The sequence below is a fragment of the Leucopleurus acutus genome (assembly GCF_964270905.1).
Source record: "Leucopleurus acutus genome assembly, chromosome: 7".
Classification (NCBI taxonomy): Eukaryota; Metazoa; Chordata; class Mammalia; order Artiodactyla; family Delphinidae; genus Leucopleurus; species Leucopleurus acutus.
Window position 1 is genome coordinate 212,914 of NC_139150.1, and position 18,946 is coordinate 231,859.

General features: G+C 42.9%; 1 protein-coding gene across 3 annotated transcripts in view; it reads right to left on the reverse strand.

The window, feature by feature from the left end:
• Positions 1–18,946, reverse strand: part of CACNA1B (calcium voltage-gated channel subunit alpha1 B) — a gene marked incomplete at both ends in the record, with an annotated part of 193,726 nt that overhangs the window by 149,463 nt on the left and 25,317 nt on the right. For all 3 annotated transcript variants that reach the window (XM_082842376.1, XM_082842375.1, XM_082842377.1), the window contains 2 exons: positions 2,491–2,643; positions 4,289–4,380. In XM_082842376.1, the coding sequence (XP_082698502.1) occupies positions 2,491–2,643; positions 4,289–4,380 (245 nt within the window). The remainder of the gene's footprint in view (positions 1–2,490; positions 2,644–4,288; positions 4,381–18,946) is intronic.

Here is an 18,946-nt window from a genome sequence, read left to right on the forward strand (position 1 = left end):
CGAGGGAAACTCTCCCTGCCGCTCCTGCACCTGCGCCGGCTCTGTCCCCGTGCCTACGGTCTGCCCCCCGCCACCCTCAGGCCCACCCTCTCAGAAACTGCTGGTCGACCTCTCCTTCCCCACTAGAACCTGCCCATCACTATGTGAACATGCTGAGGACTCATTCGTCTTAAAACCAAAAACAACGGACTCCTAGCCTCCGACTCTCCCTACCAGCAACACCCTGATTCTCCCTCACAGCCTGACCTCCACCCAGACTCCCCCGACGGCAGATCTGTCTGTCACGCTGGAGCCAGAGCCAAGCAGGACTCAGCACTGCGGTCTCGGTGCTCATCAGGCAGGTCGACCCAACACGGGCCCAGAGCGTGGCCGGGCTTCAGGGCCCAGTCCTCACGGCACTGGCCCCAGCAAAGGGGACGAGCTCCTGCTGGCCTGCAGTCTAGCCGGCAGCCAGGGACCGCACAGAGAGACGTTAAAGAAATCGCAGAAAACCGGGCTAATCTCTGGGATAAGGGGGCAGGCAGCACATGTTAATCCCTCCACTCCCAAAATCCTGACGAAAGGACAGAAAACACTATTTAAAAAAACAAATGTATGACCACACGTGGAAAATCCCTCCTATCAACCCAGGAGAAGTTTTGAGGAATTGCTAGGATGGAAAGCAAATGCTCCCAGGCTTAGAAGGCAAAACTGAGGATCACACAAGTTTATTCCTTTCCCTCCAAATACCTTAACAAATGCTCATAAAGAAGACCAGGAAGCCATTGTCTGTCTAGGTGTAAATAATCACATTCTCTGTAAATAATGACAGTTTTCTTTCCTCCTTTCACATTCTTGACAGGGTGCTTTTTCTTGCCTCACGTTACTGGCCGCGACCACCAAGGCTACGTGGACCAGAAGTGACCATGTGTGTCTTTATCTTGTTCTTGACCTTAAAGGGAAAGCTCACAAAACTTATGACAAAGTATGATGTTTGCAGGGAATTTTAGGGAGTTTAAGAAAATTCCCCTTTATTTCCACTTTGATAAGAGGTTTTTTTTAATTATGAATGATGTAAACTTCAATAAAAACTTTTTCTGCATTTATTGAGATGATCACACAGGTTTTCTCCTTTAACGTGTTTGTAGCTCAAGACACAAACCTTGGACTTCCCTGGCGGCGCAGTGGTGAAGAATCTGCCTGCCAGTTCAGGGGACAAGGGTTCGAGCCCTGGTCCGAGAAGATCCCACATGCCGTGGAGCAACTAAGCCCGTGCGCCACAGCTACTGAGCCTGCGCTCTAGAGCCTGTGAGCCACAACTACGGAGCCTGCATGCTGCAACTAATGAAGCCCGCACGCCTAGAGCCCGTGCTCCACAATAAGAGAAGCCACCTCAATGAGAAGCCCGCGCACCGCAACGAAGCGTAGCCCCTGCTCGCTGCAACTAGAGAAAGCCCGCATGCAGCAACAAAGACCCAATGCGGGCAAAAAAAAAAAAAAAAGACACAAACCTTAGTGTCACCCTTAACTCTTCCCTTTCTCTTACTCCACGTACAATTGCCCAGAAAACCCAGTTGGCGCAGCAGGCCTCAATGCAAAACAGACCCAGAACCTGACCCTTTCTAACTGCCAAACAGCCTGGCCCCAGCCACCATCTCTCCTGGGCTCAGAGTCCTCGCACGGCCTGAGCCCACTGCTTTACCACAGGTAAAGCTGAGCTGTCCAGAGTTCTCAGCTTATGGGATCTCACTTCCTGATCTTACGTTAACTTCTGAAGGTCAGAAATGTCATCTCCAAAAAACGTTAAGGGGTTTGTGAAAAATAATCATTTTATTCAATATTATAGTTGTAGAAATGAAGTATATTTTCTTTAAGGAATTAAAAAAAAGAAAATGCCACTTAACGTCGTCGGTGCGTCAGTAACAGGCCAGCAGGAAAACATACTGATAAGCTTGTCTCTGATACCAGGAAAGCATTCTAGTCCAAGCTACAATACGCGTCCTACGTTTTCACTAGATGTTTCTTTTCTGCTGCTTTTCATCCTATCAGAGGACTGGTACAGCCTTTAAGTCTTCGCCAACAGGAGCAGATTCAGTATCCGCCGATCTCCTCTCGCCCCCTCTGCACCCAGCGCTCCTCACGCCAGCCTTTCACACTTACTGCTCCTCGTAACTGGACCGTCTGGCAGGCGACCGCACAGGCCCCCCCTCACGGCACTCAGATGGCTGTCCAGTTGTCACCTTGGCAGAGAGGCCTCCCCAGGCCACGCTCTGTGAAGCAGGCCCCCAAATGACTCTACTGCAAGTACCTTTCTTGTTTCCCTCCTAGAAGTTACTACAATCTGACATTATTTTATGTGTTTGTGTTTATCTTGTCTGGGTCCACCTCCTTCGTCTGGCATCTAGAGGGCACCCCCACCCCCCGCCCGCCAGGGCCCAGAACACTGCATCTCTCCAGGATGAATGAGTCTGTGGTCCTCATCCGGGTCTGAGGAGCGCTGCTAGGCCTCACCTGTACTGTTGGGGAAACAGGCCTTGTGGAATTTGCCCATGTAGAACTCGAGGCCAATGATGGCAAACATGAGGATGGCGAAGAAGAGAAGCAGCCCGATCTGTAGGAGCGGAACCATGGCCTTCATGATGGACTTGAGCACCACCTGCAGACCTGGGGCCAGAGCAGGCAAAGCAGGCAGGTCAGAGAGCACAGTGGGCAGAGCGGGCAGTGGGCTGGGGCGTGGACAGAACAGCAAGAGCCTGGGCGGGCAGGGCTGAGCGTCCTGGGCAAGGTGTTGAGCAATGAGTATCCACGAGGCCAAAGGACAGAGCTGGGCCCTCAAAGCGGGGGGCAGAGCAGGGAGTGGTGGGGAAGCAAGAAGTCTTGAGGGAAGGAGGACAGAGCAGTGAGTGCCTGCGTGGGGCAGAGCTGAGAGTCCTGGGGGGGGGCACACAGCACAGGGTCTCGGGGCAGGGGGGAGTGGACTGAGCGCTGTCCCAGTTCAAGGGAGGAGCAGCGTATGGCGGCGTCAGCATGAAGTTCTGGTGAGATCTTGAGTCTATGCAGGTCTCAGGGTGGAGCAACAGCAGAGAGTCCTGAGAGGAAAGATGAGGGAATCCTCGGAGCTGAGAGCAGGGGATCATGGGAGGGAAAAGCAGGGGATCCTGGGAACTGAGAGCAGGGGATGCTGGGAGGGAAGAGCAGGGGATCCTGACAGAGCAAAGCAAGGGATTCTGGGAGAGAAAAGCAAGAGATCCTGGGAACTAAGAGCGGGGGATCAAGGGAGGGAAGAACAGGGAATGCTGGGAACTAAGCAGGGGATGCTGGGAGAGAAGAACAGGAAATCCTGGGAATTAAGACCAGGAGATACTGAGAGGGAAGAACAGGGGATCCTGGGAGGGAAAAGCAGGGGATACTGGGAGGGAAGAGCAGGGGATCCTGGGAGGGACAAGCAAGGGATCCTGGGAGGGAAAAGCAGGGGATCCTGGGAACTAAGAGCAGGGGTTCCTGACAGACCCACCCCTCAGGGAAAGTAAAGCAGGGGGCCTACTCCTAGGGAGTGTTTTACCACTGACTGTGGGGCATGAGTATGTCCAGACCAGAGCAACTGGGCAGAAGAGGCTGAACCCCACTGTCCCCACTTCCAGCTTCACCCCAGCTCCTGGGTACAGGCCTGAGCCTTTGCCTGGCAGGGTCTTAGGGCAGAACACGGAGCCAGCCAGCGGTCTTCCCTGCAGTGGGCTCGGGCGACACAGCCTCAGGGCCCTGCCACCCAGGCTCTGAGGGAAACCGAAACTTCCACTGGCTTGGAGGAACACGGGCACAGGCGGTGCCCGGCTCTCGAGGTAGCCTGGCCACCCCCTGCCCTCGCGTGGCCTCTTGAGCAGCCCAGTCCCGGAGCATGTCTTAACCAGGTCACAGGTCCCAACAGCCCTGCCCAGCCTGAGCCAAGACAGGTGGTCCTTTGCAGCCTCTGCATGTGTTCTCAGGCATCCTGCCCCACCACCTTGGTCGATCTCTCACCTGCCCTTTAACCACAGAAAAAGCAGCAAAGAGCTGGAAATACAGCAGAGTGTGTGAGGAGGATCAAAGCTTCCACGTAGGGAAGCCAAGTTACCCTCTGGGTTTTCACGGAGTTGGGAGAGACTGGAGAAGGGCCGCTCCTCCCTTCTTCGTGCCTGGTTCCCCGGGGTCAAGGGCAGCGAGCTCAGAGTCACCAAAGGGCCCACTGTTAGGGCCTAACTGGCCGTGACAGGGGTTGGGAGAGAGGTCAGTGTCCAGGTAGGCTGGGCCTGATTGCTTTTGCCAGACTCACTTGGAATCCCAGACACCAGCTTCAGGGGCCTCAGCACACGCACAGCCCGCAGGGTTCGCAGGTCAAAGTCAGTGCCAGCTGTGGCGAGGATCCTGGCAGGAACAAAGACAAGGGGGAAGTGAGGGCTTCCGCATGGAGTTGAGAAGAGGGCACGCCCCTCCCACCACCCATGTCCTGTCTTCCAAGAGCAGTGACACCTTCGTGCCTGTGTCCCCCGCTGTCCAAGCACGGGGGTGGGGGTCGGGGGCGGCGTACTAGGCAGGGAAGGCCAGGAACTGAATTCAGACGTCCTCGCCAGCCATGTTAGGAATGGCTTTTACCAGCATAACCAACCCTCCAGGCATCACCCCGAGAGGACACTTGGTCTCTGGTCCCTGGCCAGGCCTTGAATCTGTCCTTGAATTGAGTCCAAGCCTGAACCATGTCCCCAAGCAACCCCAACTGCACTCCAAGCTGCCTCATGACAGGCGGTGATAGCAGGAGCGGGAGTAGAATGGAACTTGAGGGACTTCTGAACAGATGCCACATGACCTATTCCTCACTTTACCACAGGAGAACACAGGAACAAACAGTGGGGAAAGTGAATAGAGGGCTCAGAGGACTCCCTTAGCATAAGAACATACCCCAACGTCTCCCATCTTAAAACAAAACGGAAAATTCCATATCTGCCTCCAACCCCAGCACATTTCTCTGCTCCCTTCACTCCAAAGCTCATTGAAAGTGTCAATCCTTGGTATCCCCACTGCCTTACCTTTCTGCCTCTCTTTAGCTTTGTCCAACCATGTTCTCACCCGCACCATTCCACTGAAATGTTTTGTCAAGGCTTCTCACCAATTGCAATGGTTAAGTCTCCTTCTATAAATGGTTTCTTCTCTTGCCCATTGGTCAATTCTCTCATTTTCCTCTTAACATCCTGGGAGTCTCTTCTAGGTCTTCCTTGCAAGCTTTGCCTCCTCTACCAGACTGAAAAATTAGATGCCTCAAGGCTCACACCATATAGGATCTGCCCAACAGCTTTGAACACCACGGTATGCTTATTACTCCCGATTTACACCTTTAACTCAAGTCTGGGACTTTGGGCTCATATATCCATCCAACTGCCTTTTTTACCATTTCCACTTGGATAGCAAAAAAAGCATATCAAACATTAATAAAACTAAAGAATTCTTTTTACAACTTTAATGTAAATATTAAAACACGTACTTTTTTAAGTTCAGAGTTTTTACACGATGGTGACTAGAGAACTTTTTATTCTTTCTCTCAATCTTGCTCCTTCCCCAGTATTCCCCCCTCTCTGTGAACAGCACTAGTCACGTGTTTCATAAGCCAAAACCAAGACTTCATACCTGACTCCTCTCTCTCTTGCACTCCACATCCAATTCACTAACAATCCTGTTGGCTCTACCTTTAAAATGCACCCTGGATGCTTGGTGAAAAAGGATTGTTGTTCCCCTACTCTAAATACATAGCAGCAAGGAATAAAATTTGAGATGCAGCTGGGGTAAAAAATAAGATAAAATGGTCAGGGGAGAAGAAAAGAAGGGCAACGAGGAAATCTATGCAAACCAAAATTCCACAGCATGTGAGCAAATCCAATACTAAGAGTGACATTCAACTACTAAAATCAACTATTGAAAGATTAAGTTTGTTCAGATGAAATCAAAAAGTTATGAAACAAAAATAGGCAGAAACAGGTAGATATTCTAAAAACTGGCTAGAAGTTTTGGAAATAAACAAATAGTTATTAAAATATTATCAATAATAATAATCACACTCTAGGCTGGAGACATAGTTGGAGTGTGTTAATGGTTTAGGAAATAGTACTAAGGAATCACTCACAGACATTGGAGAGACGAAGAAAAAAATGAAAGACAAATTAAGCGATATGGAGGTTAGATCATACATCTAACACACATCAAACGTACGTTCCAGAAAAAGAGAATAGAGGGAACGCGGTGAAGACAACAGGTGAGAAATTCCAGAATTAAAGATTTGCTTTCTCAAATTTAAAGTGCATTACAAGGCGCCAAGCACGTAAATAAAATACATCCAACTAGAAATGGTGCGAGGGACTGCAGAATACCAAGCATAAAAAGGAAGTATTAAAGGCTACGAAAGAGAAAAGATAAAATATCTAGGGGGAAAAAGAGTAGTTAAAAGGAGAGAAAACTTAACCTCAGCCAAAAAAAAATATGCTAGAAGACAATTAAGTAATACCTCCAAAAAGCAGCAGGAAAATAACTGACATCTTAGAACTTTATATCCAGCTAAACTGTCAATAAAGAGTGAGGGCAAAATAAACATTTTCAGAGATAAAATAAGTCATCACCCCAGATCTTCAGGAAAACATGGGAACTGAACCTAAAGGGAAAGCACAGTATACAAGAGCAATGGTAGGCACAGAAATTTTTTAAATAGTTAAATTTAATTAATCGTTGATTTTTAAAACTATGGTGTCCAGTTTTTCATTATTTTCTACATGCAAAACTAACAGCCTAGGCAATAATAAAAATATTTACAGAAGGGGTTGTTCCATGTGCAGTTGCACCAAATTATGTTATAGAGGCTAAATCACTCTTCACTGTATTAGGTCAGAGGACGGCAAGCATTTTCTGAAAAAGGCCATTAGTAAATATTTAGGCTTTGTGAGTCATAGAATCTCTGTCACAACCACTCAACTCCATCATTGTAGCATAAAAGCAGATACTATGTCAATGAATGGGCAAGGCTGTGTTCCAGCCTTTATAAGCACAGGTTGCCAGACAGATGAGCTATAATTTTCTGTCCTCTGTGTTAGACAAATGTATAGTTATGAATATATATTTAAAATGTTAAGGATATCCAGTAAATGGATAGAAATACAGTCTATTTCAAAACCATCAGAGGTGGGCTTCCCTGGTGGCGCAGTGGTTGAAGAGTCCGCCTGCCGATGCAGGGGACGCGGGTTCGTGCCCTGGTCCGGGAAGATCCCACATGCTGCGGAGCGGCTGGGCCCGTGAGCCATGGCTACTGAGCCTGCGCGTCTGGAGCCTGTGCTCCGCAACAGGAGAGGCCACAATAGTGAGAGGCCCGCGTACCGCAAAAAAAAAAAAAAAACCATCAGAGGTGAAAAAGGTATGTAGGGAACAGGTAATATAGAATATTTTGTCACGCTACAAAAGTCAGGAAAAGACTCCCCCAAAACAAAGAAATAATATAAAGAGGAAAAAAAATAAGATATTAGGCGTAAGTCCAAACACACAAGTAATAATAAGAAATATAAATGAATTTTCATTTCCTATTAAATCATACATGATTAGATTGGAGCTTTTGAAAGTCCAACTTTCAAAAAGTTGCCACCTACAAAAGCCATACCTGAAAAAAAAAACAGAAATGTTGAAAATAAACAGATTTTTTAAAAGAATATACTAAGTAAATGCTACAGAAAAGGAAGTTGGTATATAACACTAAAGACAAAATATAATTTAAAGCAAAAAAACAATCCTAAGGCTAAAGAGAGATATAATGCATAATACTGAAAGCAAAATTACACCAAGGAATATGATCATCATTAATTTTTATGCACCCAAACCTCATAAATTCAAAACAGATAAAGAAAAAGAATGAGAACTCCTCCAACATAGTGGAAGGTCCTCACAAAGCTCTCATCAGAACCTGAAAGACTAAACACCAAAATTTAGTAAGGCTGAACAAGATCAAGACAGAATTAGCACCTTGATCCATCTTATTGTTCTAATCTTCTATATCTTTCATATATTACCTTTATCTACCTACCTATCTATCATCTATCTATCTATCATATATAATCTATTTTCCTAACAAAACGTGTTCCTAACAAATAGAAAATATATACTTTTAGGAGTACATGGGAATAGCTTTGAAAATATCCTTCATCACAAAAGAAGCCTCAGCAAATTTCAAAAACTTAGTAACATATATTATCGTACTTCTCCAATTAAATAAGAATACTACTATAAAACCACATTTAAAAAAACTTGCATTATAGAAACCTTCAAAATGCACAACTAAATAACTCATTAATTAAAGACATTACCAAATATTTAGAACTCATCAACAACAAAAATACTACATATTATATGTGTGAGGTTCAGTCCAAGTGATGCCTTAGGGGAAATTTATAAACTTAACTGATTTTATTCTTTTAAAGATCAAAAATAAATAAACCAAGTATTGCTGTGTCTCAAGGATCTTAAAAAAGAATAGCAGGGTAAATTTAGAGAAAGTAGAAAAATGGAAATAATAAAGAGTAGACATGGTGAAAATAGAAAATAGAGAAATAATAGAAAGCTGAATCTTTGAAAGTTTAATCAAATGAACAAGCTTCTGCCAAGAATAATCAAGAAAAAGAGAGTGTACAATGCATACAAAAGATACATATACAAATAAACATAGTATATGCATGCATGCACACATGTACACTTATACATTTGTGTGTGCATACATGTGTACACACATGCACAGGAAAGTATAAAAATACAGGGAACACAACTACAGACAGGAGAGATTTTTAGAATCACAAGAGAATATTATTAACAATTTTATGCCAATAGATGCTAGAACTTTGAGGAAATGGATATATCCTCTTGAAAAGCAAGTTACCAAAAGTGACAGAAGTAGAAAACCTGAATAAATCATGAACAATTGTATTAGTTTTCTATTCTGTAAAAACCTACCACAAATGTAGTGACTTGAAATCGCACCCGTTTATTAGCTCACTGTTCTGTGGGCACATCGTGGCTAAATTCTCTGCTGCAGGTCTCGGGAACAGCCAGCTGCATCCTCGTCTGGAAGCTAAACTAGGGAAAGTGATGCTTTCCAGCCCCTTCAGGTTGTCTGCAGAGTTCACTTCCTTGCAGTAGGAATGGAGTCCCTTTGCCTTGCTGTCAGCCGGGGACTTCTCTTAGCCCCTGGAGGCCACTCTCAGACCCTGGCCCCTCAACAGTCCCTCTCACACTTCTAAACTCTCTGACTATAGGAAGAGCCCAGTCCCTTTAAAGGGATCACCTGATGAGATCAGTCCCACCCAAATAATCTCCCTTTTGGTTAACTCAGAGTCAACTGATTCATAACCTAACCACAGGAGTGATATCTCGTCATACCCAGAGGATCTGCCTGCACTCAAGGGGATATGGCTGTACAGGTGGGCAGGCAGGGGACCAGAATCTTGGACCATTTACAAGAATTAATTTGGATTCAGTTTTCCTCTGCCAGAAGATCAGATCCAGACAATTTTACAAGTATGTTCTTACAAACATTCAGAGAACAGAAAATTCTGTGTTATACAAACTGTTTTAGAGAATAAAAATACAAGAAAAGCTCCCAACTCATTTTATGATGCTGGTATAATCTTGACATCAAGACTGCAACCATCCAATAAAGATGTTTAAAAAAAAAAAGACTGGAACCATAATTCAAAAAGATACATGCACCCCAGTGTTCATAGCAGCATTATTTACGATAGCCAAGACATGAAGGCAACCACGGACAGATGAGTGGATAAAGAAGATGTGGTATATTTATACAATGGAATATTACTCAGCTATAAAAAAAGAATGAAATAATTCCATTTGCAGCAACATGGATGGACCTAGAGATAATCATACTAAGTGAAGTAAACCAGACAGAGAAATACAAATATCATATGATACTGCTTATATGTGGAATCTAAAAAAATGATACAAATGAACTTACATACAAAACAGAAATAGACCCACAGACATAGAAAACAAACCTATGGTTACCAAAGGGGAAAGGTGGGGGAAGGATAAATTAGAAGTTTGAGATTAACATATACGCACTACTATATATAAAACAGATAGCCAACAAAGACCTACGGTTTAGCACAGGGAACTATACTCAGTATTTTGCAATAACCTATAAGGGAAAAGATTCTGATAAAAATAGATATATATGTATGTATAACTGAATCACTTTGCTGTACACCTGAAACTAACACAACATTGTAAATCAACTATACTTCAATTAAAAAAATTTTTTTGAAGACTGGAAAAGGGGGCTTCCCTGGTGGCGCAGTTGAGAGTCCACCTGCCGATGCGGGGGACGTGGGTTCGTGCCCCGGTCCGGGAGGATCCCACATGCCGCGGAGCCGCTGGGCCCATGAGCCATGGCCGCTGGGCCTGCGCGCCCGGAGCCTGTGTTCCGCAACGGGAGAGGTCACGGCAGTGAGAGGCCCGCGTACCACAAAAAAAAAAAAAAAAAAGACTGGAAAAGGGCAAGAAAAATTTATACACATCTCAATTATGAACACAAATTTTAAATAAAATATTAGAGTAAATCGAATTCAAAGGTACATATGTTAAGAGTTTATAATGGCCAACTGAGTTGTCATAGGAACATAAGAATAATTCAATAGTAGAATAACTATTAATGTAATCCACCACATGGAAAATCAATATAAAAACCATATAATCATGTTAAAATTTTCAGAAAAATTATTTGATAAAATTTCAGTATCATTCATGATAAAGAGAATTAGGAACAGGAAATTCCTTAAAGTGACAATAGGTATCTACTAAAAACCATTAGGAGCATTTCTCTTTAAATTCAGGGATAACACAAATATACCATTTATATCATATGGAGGCCCTAGCCAAGGCAAAAAGACAAGAAAAAGAAAAAAAAAGTTTAGAAAGGAGGAAACAAACTGTCTTATTCACAGATAATGTGATTTCTACATAGAAAATCCAAAAGCATATACAGTACAGCAAAACTAGTAGAATTAGAAAGTTCAGCAAGGTTATGAAATACCAAACACATAGACAAAAATAAATTGTTTTCATTTACTATTAGAAAATGCAAATTTTAAAAGCTCTTATTCTAATGGGTATGGGATTCCTTCCTGGGGTAATGAAAACGTTCTAAAATTAGTGGTGATGGTTGTACAACTCTATGACTACACTGAAAATCACTGAATTGTATACTTTAAAAGTATGAATTTTATAGTATGTGAATTACATCTCGATAAAGCTGACATAAAATATTGTTTATAATAGCAACAAAATCTATAAAGTACCTAGGAATAAGCTCAATAAAACAAGTGCAATATCTTGATAATAAAAGTCATAAAACATTCATGAAGAGCAAAGAGACAATAGAGATGAACCGTATTAATAGATGAGACAATTCAACATTTTTATATGTCCCTTTCCCCAAATTAGCCCACAAATTCAATGAAATTCCAATAAAAATCTCAACAGATCTTATATGTAGAAAATCCTAAATTTGTAGAAAATCCACCAAAAATTACCAGAACTAATGAATTCAGTAAAGTTTCAGGATATAAAGTCAACACAAAAAAATAGGTCGTATTCTATATACTTAAAATGAACAACCAACAAAGGATATTTTTTAAAAATCCATTTATAATAGCATCAAAAAGAATAAAATATTTAAGAATAAAATTAAGGAGGTGACAGACTTGTACCCTGAAAACTACAAAACACTGGTGAAGGAAATTAAAGAACACTAAACAAACAGGAAGGCATCCCATGTTCATGGATTGGAAAACAATATTGTTAAGATGTCAATACCCAAAGCAATCTACAGATTCAATGCAATACCGACCAAAATTCCGAAGAGATTTTTTGCAGAAATAGCAAAACTCATCCTAGAATTCATACGGACTCTCAAGGGACTCTGGATAGTCAGAACGATAGAATAATAATCCAGAAACGAAGCCTTACATACACAGTCAATTGATTTTCAACAAGAATGCCAAAACCATTCAAAGAGGAAAAGACAGTCTTTTCACCAAATTGTGCTGGAAAAACTAGATGTTCACATGCAAAAATATTAAGTTGGACCCGTATCTCATGCAATATACAAAAAGCAACTCAAAATGGATCAAAGTTCTAAACGTAAGACCTTAAACTCTAATGCTCAAAAGAAAATACAAGAGAAAATCTTCATGACCTTGGATTTGGCAATGATTTCTTGGAAATGACACCAAAAGCCTGAGCAATAAAAGAAAAACTACAAACACTGGACTCCAGCAAAAGCTTGCAAAACTTTTGTGCATCAAAGGGCGCTATGAACAGCGAAAGGACAAGCCACAGAATATGGGATAAAGCGCTCACAAGCCGCATACCTAATAAGGGATTAATATCCAGAATATACTAAGAACTCCTACAACTCAACAACAATAAAAACCCAACTTAAAAACAGGCAAAGGACTTGAATGTATATTTCTTCAAAAAAGATATACAAATGGCCATTAAGCACATGAAAAGATGCTCAACATCACTAATTATTAGGGAAATGCAAATCAAAACTATAATAAGAAAAAAAAAAAAAACTATAATAAGAGGGCTTCCCTGGTGGCGCAGCGGTTGGGAGTCCGCCTGCCGATGCAGGGGACGCGGGTTCGTGCCCCGGTCCGGGAGGATCCCACGTGCCGCGGAGCGGCTGGGCCCGTGAGCCGTGGCCGCTGAGCCTGCGCGTCTGGAGCCTGTGCTCCGCAACGGGAGAGGCCACAGCGGTGAGAGGCCCGCGTACAGCAAAAACAAAGCAACAACAACAACAAAAAACTATAATAAGATACCAATCACACCCATTAGGATGATTATTATTATAAAAAAAAAAGGAAAATAACAGTGTTGGCAAGGATGTGAAGAAAGAAAAACCCTTGTGCATTGTTGATGGGAATGTAAAATGGTGCAGCTGCTGTGGAAAACAGTACAGTGATTCCTCAAAAAGTTGAACATAAAATTACCATACGATCCAGCAATTCCACTCTTGGGTATATATCCAGAAGAAATGAAACAAGGTCTCAAAGAGATTTATTTGTTACACCCAGGATCACAACAGCAGTATTCACAACAGCTAAAACATAGAAGGAACACAAGTGTCCATCAGTGGATGAACGAAGAAGCAAATTATGGTATATACAAACACTGGAATATTATTCAGCCTTAAAAAGGAAGGAAATTCTAATACATACTGCAACTTAGATGAACCCTGAAGACAGTACGCTAAATGAAATAGGCCAGTCACAAAAAAAGGCACATACTGTAGGATTCTACTTGTATGAGATACTTAGAGTAGTCAAAATCGTAGAGACAGAAAGCAGAATGGTGGTTCTCAGGGTCTGAGGGGAGGGAGAGATGGGGGTTGTTGTTTAATGAGGACAGAGTTTCATATGTGAAAGATGAAAAGAGCTGTGGAGATGGACGGAGCTGATAGCTACCCAACATTATGAATGTATTTAATACCGCTGAACTGCACACTTAAAAGTGGTTAAGATGCTCAATTTTATGTTATGTGTATTTTGCCACAATTTTTAAAGTTGGAAAATAAAAGTAGGCCTCAGTGCAGAAAGCAAACTTCAAAACTTTGGAAAAACAAAACAAAAAGACATGAGAACAGTTCTATGACTAGGAGTTAAGGAAGGGTTTCTGAAGAACACATAAAAATGGCAAACCATAAAGTGGTACACTGATAAATCTGACTACAATAAAATTGAAACTATACTACAAAAGCTATAGAGAAAGTGAAAAGAAAATGACACTTGCAATGCAAAAAGCTGACAGAACTGGTTTCCGGAATACATAAAGAATTCCTATACATTCAGATGAAAAGTACACATAACCTATACGAAAAATAAGCAAATTACAAAAGAGAAGAGATGTTCAAAACCACCGGCAATCAGGGAAATTCAAATTAAACTAACAAAGAGAGACCATTCCACATCCTGTTTAGCAAACAGTGTTACAGCTGGTGATGCCGAACAGCGGCTCTGCTGGTGGAAGAGAAAACTGTAGAATCGTTCCGGAGAGCGTTTGGCCACCTCTAGGAAATTTTTAAATGAACATATGGACTAGACTGGCCTCCCAAACGTTTGCAGAAATGTACACAGGCATGTTAGTTGTGGCACTGTCTTTAATAGTGAAAGACAGGAATCACCTACTGCTCATCGCACAGAGAGAGAAAACATGAATGTGGTCCATGCATACAATGGAACATCACTGCAGTAAAATATGATGAGCACGTGAAATTAAATAAACTACACGTATTAACATGGAAATGCTTAAAGCAATGTGAAGGGGTAAAAAGGCAAGTTGTGAAACAATTATGTATCTAGGTTTAAATGCACATACACACTCAAACAATTAAAACCATGCAAACAAGACTGCATATTATTTATCAATATTTATTTAGGACATATTTAGGACATATTTAGGACATATTTAGTACAAGTTGGAAGCCCTCCCCCCAACACACACGCACTGGATAATGAACACAAATCAGGATAGTTGTTGCCACCAAAAGGTGAAAGAGAAGGACAGATAAAGAAAGGAGAATTTGGTTGAGGGATTGTAATCAGAAGACTTCAACTGTATCTAATGTTTTATTTCTCTAAGACAAATCTCCAAAGCTAAGAGCCCATTTACAGGGAGGTGTGAGGGAGGGGAACACACATTTTAAAACAACACACGGGCATGCTGCCCGCAAAAGACAGAAACAATCCGGACGGTGAAGGGCACTGGAGAAGCTCCACGGCCACTCCCAGGAGGAGACAAATCACACAGAAAGAAAAGCCATCCCTCCCTCCGCCTATGACTTCCTGTCTCCCAGGCATCATGACATTCACAGGGTTGTCACAACCCTGACATGTCAGTAAAATGACCTGAGAGGTCACGCCATTGGCAGACACGCGCGATACAGAAACTCGTTTTGCCATGGCATTGTTGTCACGGGCCTGTGGGACAGGAAAACAACTTTTTGTTTTTTAATGAAGAATACAGAAGTTTTCAGACCCAGGCAGGAATGTCTACAGTCGTAAGAACCATAAAAACACAAGATTTACCCAACTGATGAAAGCAGCCCCATGGAGTAAATCACAACCTAACTACAGCCACTGGGGCGAGACGCTGTGAGTGAGGTCCTGCCACAACCTAACTACAGCCACTGGGGCTGGAGACCCTGTGAGTGAGAGGTCCTGCCACGACACCAGTGCTCAGGGAAGGGGCCGTCCTCATTCTGCCTGGGAAAGCTTTCCGAGGAGGCCACCCGGGAGCCACCAGGGAAGGAAATTCAGTTTCATTTGTTCTAAGATGACAGTTTCCTTAGTGGATCAGCAATATTAAACTCCTAGGAAGAATCAGAATTAAATACAGAAATGTTTATGAAAATCAAACCTTCTGTGTTAACAGTACAGTGTTAGGATTAAAAGAATTTATCAGAACACATTAACACGCTAAACAGGGCTGCGTTTAGCATCACATTAGCCCTGTGATTCTAATTTTTAAATGTAATGGAAGAATTGATTTAGACGTGTGATTTTTTTTTTTTTTTTTTTTGCGGTACGCGGGCCTCTCACTGTTGTGGCCTCTCCCGTTGCGGAGCACAGGCTCAGCAGCCATGGCTCATGGGCCCAGCCGCTCCGCGGCATGTGGGATCTTCCCGGACCGGGGCACGAACCCGTGTCCCCTGCATCAACCACTGTGCCACCAGGGAAGCCCTAGACGTGTGATTTTAAGTTGAAAACTTCATAAGTTTGTAAACAGTATTGCAACATTTAAGCAAATGTATGAATCACCATGTTTACACTCTAATTAGCTGGATATACAGAACTTAAGTACTTAGGAAAGTCCAGTTACAATAAATTTATAAATGAAATATTAAATGTTTTACATTAAGCTTATGAAATGGAATAAAAACCCTACTTAGAGTCTCCTTTAAAGTGATTGTTAAAAATTGCAAAATGTATAAATATAATTTTTCATAAGCTGAATCTAAAAACAGTTAATATTTTTTCCAGTTTTATTGAGAAACAACTGACATGCGTCACTATAAATGTTGCGGCATACAGCATGGTGGTTTGATTTACATATATTGCGAAATTATTACCGCAACAGGCTTAGTTAACATCCATTATCTCATGTAGATACAATGAAAAAAAAAGAAAAAACATCTCCTCCTTGTGATGAGAACTCTTCGGATCTACTGTCTCCGCAGCTTTCTTGTAGATCATATACAGTGTGAGCCACGGTCACCACGCCGCATATCACATCCCCGGGGCTTATGTATCTTGTAAATTGTATGTTTGTACCTTCTGACCATTTTCCTCCAGTTCCCCCTCCCCGACCCCATATCCCCACTCTGGGAACCACAAATCTGACCTCCTTTCCTATGAGTTTGGTGGGTTGTGTTTCTTTTAGATTCCACATATAAGTACAGTATTTGTCTATCTCTGTCTGACTCATTTCACTTAGCATAATGCCTTCAACATCCATCCATGTTGTCACAAACTGAATCTAAAGTTTCTTTAAAGGAATTACATTTTTGGATTTGTCATGTTAATAAACTGAATGATGATTTTTAGAAATTAAAAATTTTCTATGCACAAAATCCACTCTCAAGAGTACCAACAAACCCACATGTATCATGAAGGATTTCCTTTTAAATCATAAATCTCATTTAATCTTATATCAAGAGTTCTGGCTAACATAACAGAATATGAATAAGACATAAGGGAAGGAATAGATAAAATAAGTATTTCTGGAAGATAATGATAAAACTCCCAGGAACTTGGTCGAGAGCAGAGTTTCTCAAAGCACCATCCCAGGACCAGCAGCGGGTGTGAACTCTGGGCCCCACCCACCGGCCCTCGGAGGGTGGGCCCAGCACCAGGACTGAGGGAAGCCCTGCAGGTGATTCTGACACCCACTCAAGTTGTGCGGGCCGCTGGTCAGGAACATCACCCTGAACCCCTTCCTGCAGGTTTGCAAGTCTCACCCTCCCCCTGCCGACTTCCACAGAGGACAGAAAGCAGAGAAAAGTACAGCACAAGAGCAATTATAGAAAAACAACAACCTTTAGATATTGTCATCACAGTGCTGAGAAATCGGGGCTGGAAAAAAACAAAACTTGGCTGCAAGCTCACCATCAATCAGCAAACAGAGACCAGCGCAAGTCGCCTCAGAGTGGCCTGCAGGGGCCAAGCCCAGGAGCACGACGAGAGCGCAAATTCCCCAAAGCCGAAGTGGGACCAAACGTGGCCAGTCGGAAATCTAATGAAACAAAACTGCTCAACCACAATGGCCTCACACACAAACCACTGAGGAATAACTTTAAAATGTGAGTGACCGGGACTTCCCTGGTGGCTCAGTGGTTAAGAATCCACCTGCCAATGCAGGGGACACGGGTTCGAGCCCTGGTCCAGGAAGATCCCACATGCCGCAGAGCAAATAAGCCCGTGCACCACAACTACTGAGCCTGCACTCTAGAGCCCGCGAGCCACAACTACTGAGCCTGCGTGCCGCAACTACTGAAGCCCGCACGCCTAGAGCCCGTGCTCTGCAACAAGAGAAGCCACCGCAATGAGAAGCCGAGTAGCCCCCGCCCAAAGCCTGCGAACCGCAACGAAGAGTAGCTCCCGCTCGCCGCACCTAGAGAAAGCCCACAAGCAGCAACAAAGACCCAACGCAGCCAATAAATAAATAAATAATTAACTAACTAATTTTTTAAAAAAAAATGTGAGTGACCTACACCAAGAAAACTACGAGACTTTATTTACCTAGAGGGGAGCGTCGAACACATGTTAAGATACATGCTACTCCTGGATGGGCAGAAAAACATGGATTTTGATTCTCCACAAATTGACTTAGAGATTCTCAATAACTGAAACAACCTCCCAAAAGGAATTCTTTGGACTACAGCAACATGATTTCAGAGTTACCTGGAAAACTAAATAGGCAAAAAAATTAAAGAAATATTCAGAAAAGAAGAGCAAAGAGAGAAGGTTTTGTTTCATGAGATACTGAAATGCCACTTTGAGCTCAACAGCTAGACCACAGGCCAGATGGGTTCAAATCAAAGCAGAAGCAGCACGTGTCACACACAAAAGCACTTAAATATGTGATAAAGGAAGCATAACCAAGTGACAGGAGAGTGAAGAACTTTTTAGTATGATTTATTGTCGTCCAACTTCTAGGCATCTCTCCCAAGGAAATAATCAGAGGTGTGGCACAGGTGTATGTGTGTATTTTGGTCTTTTCTATAAAAGCAAAATTGGAGATAACTTAAATGCTCAACAACAAGGGGGTGACTGGGGTCAGTCCACACGGCAGAAGAACCGTGTCTTCAGCACATGCTCAGTCGTGGAGGATGCTCAGACACCAGGCCCCTGTGTGCAGGGTGCCCGCTGGGGACCCCTCGCATGGCATCGTGGGCAACCCTGCCCAGCTGACAAGGCAGCCTGCTCCTACGCCCCTGGTGTATGATACCAACTGTGTATTTTAAAAACTTACACGTAGAAAAGGCTCGGAAGGAAGTAGCTCAAAATATTAATAGTGGTTATCTAAGGATGGTGGGATTGTGGGTCACTGTTTTTACTCTTTCCAATATGAGCATTTTAAAGTGAGAAAATCAATATATTTTATTTATACAGAAAAGGAAAACGTGTACCCTCCATTGACATTTTTAAAAATAATAAAATAACTTGGAGGTACTTTAATTAAAGATGTTATATTAACAACAATAACGAAAGGGTAATTATAGCATACATCCTACTACTTCCTAGACCTAAGACTTTGGTGACTACTATTCCCAAAGTCTTAGGCTCTAGGAAATCCTGGAAAGCGAGGCAGGAGGTCAGCCTTGCAGGGAGGGCAGGGC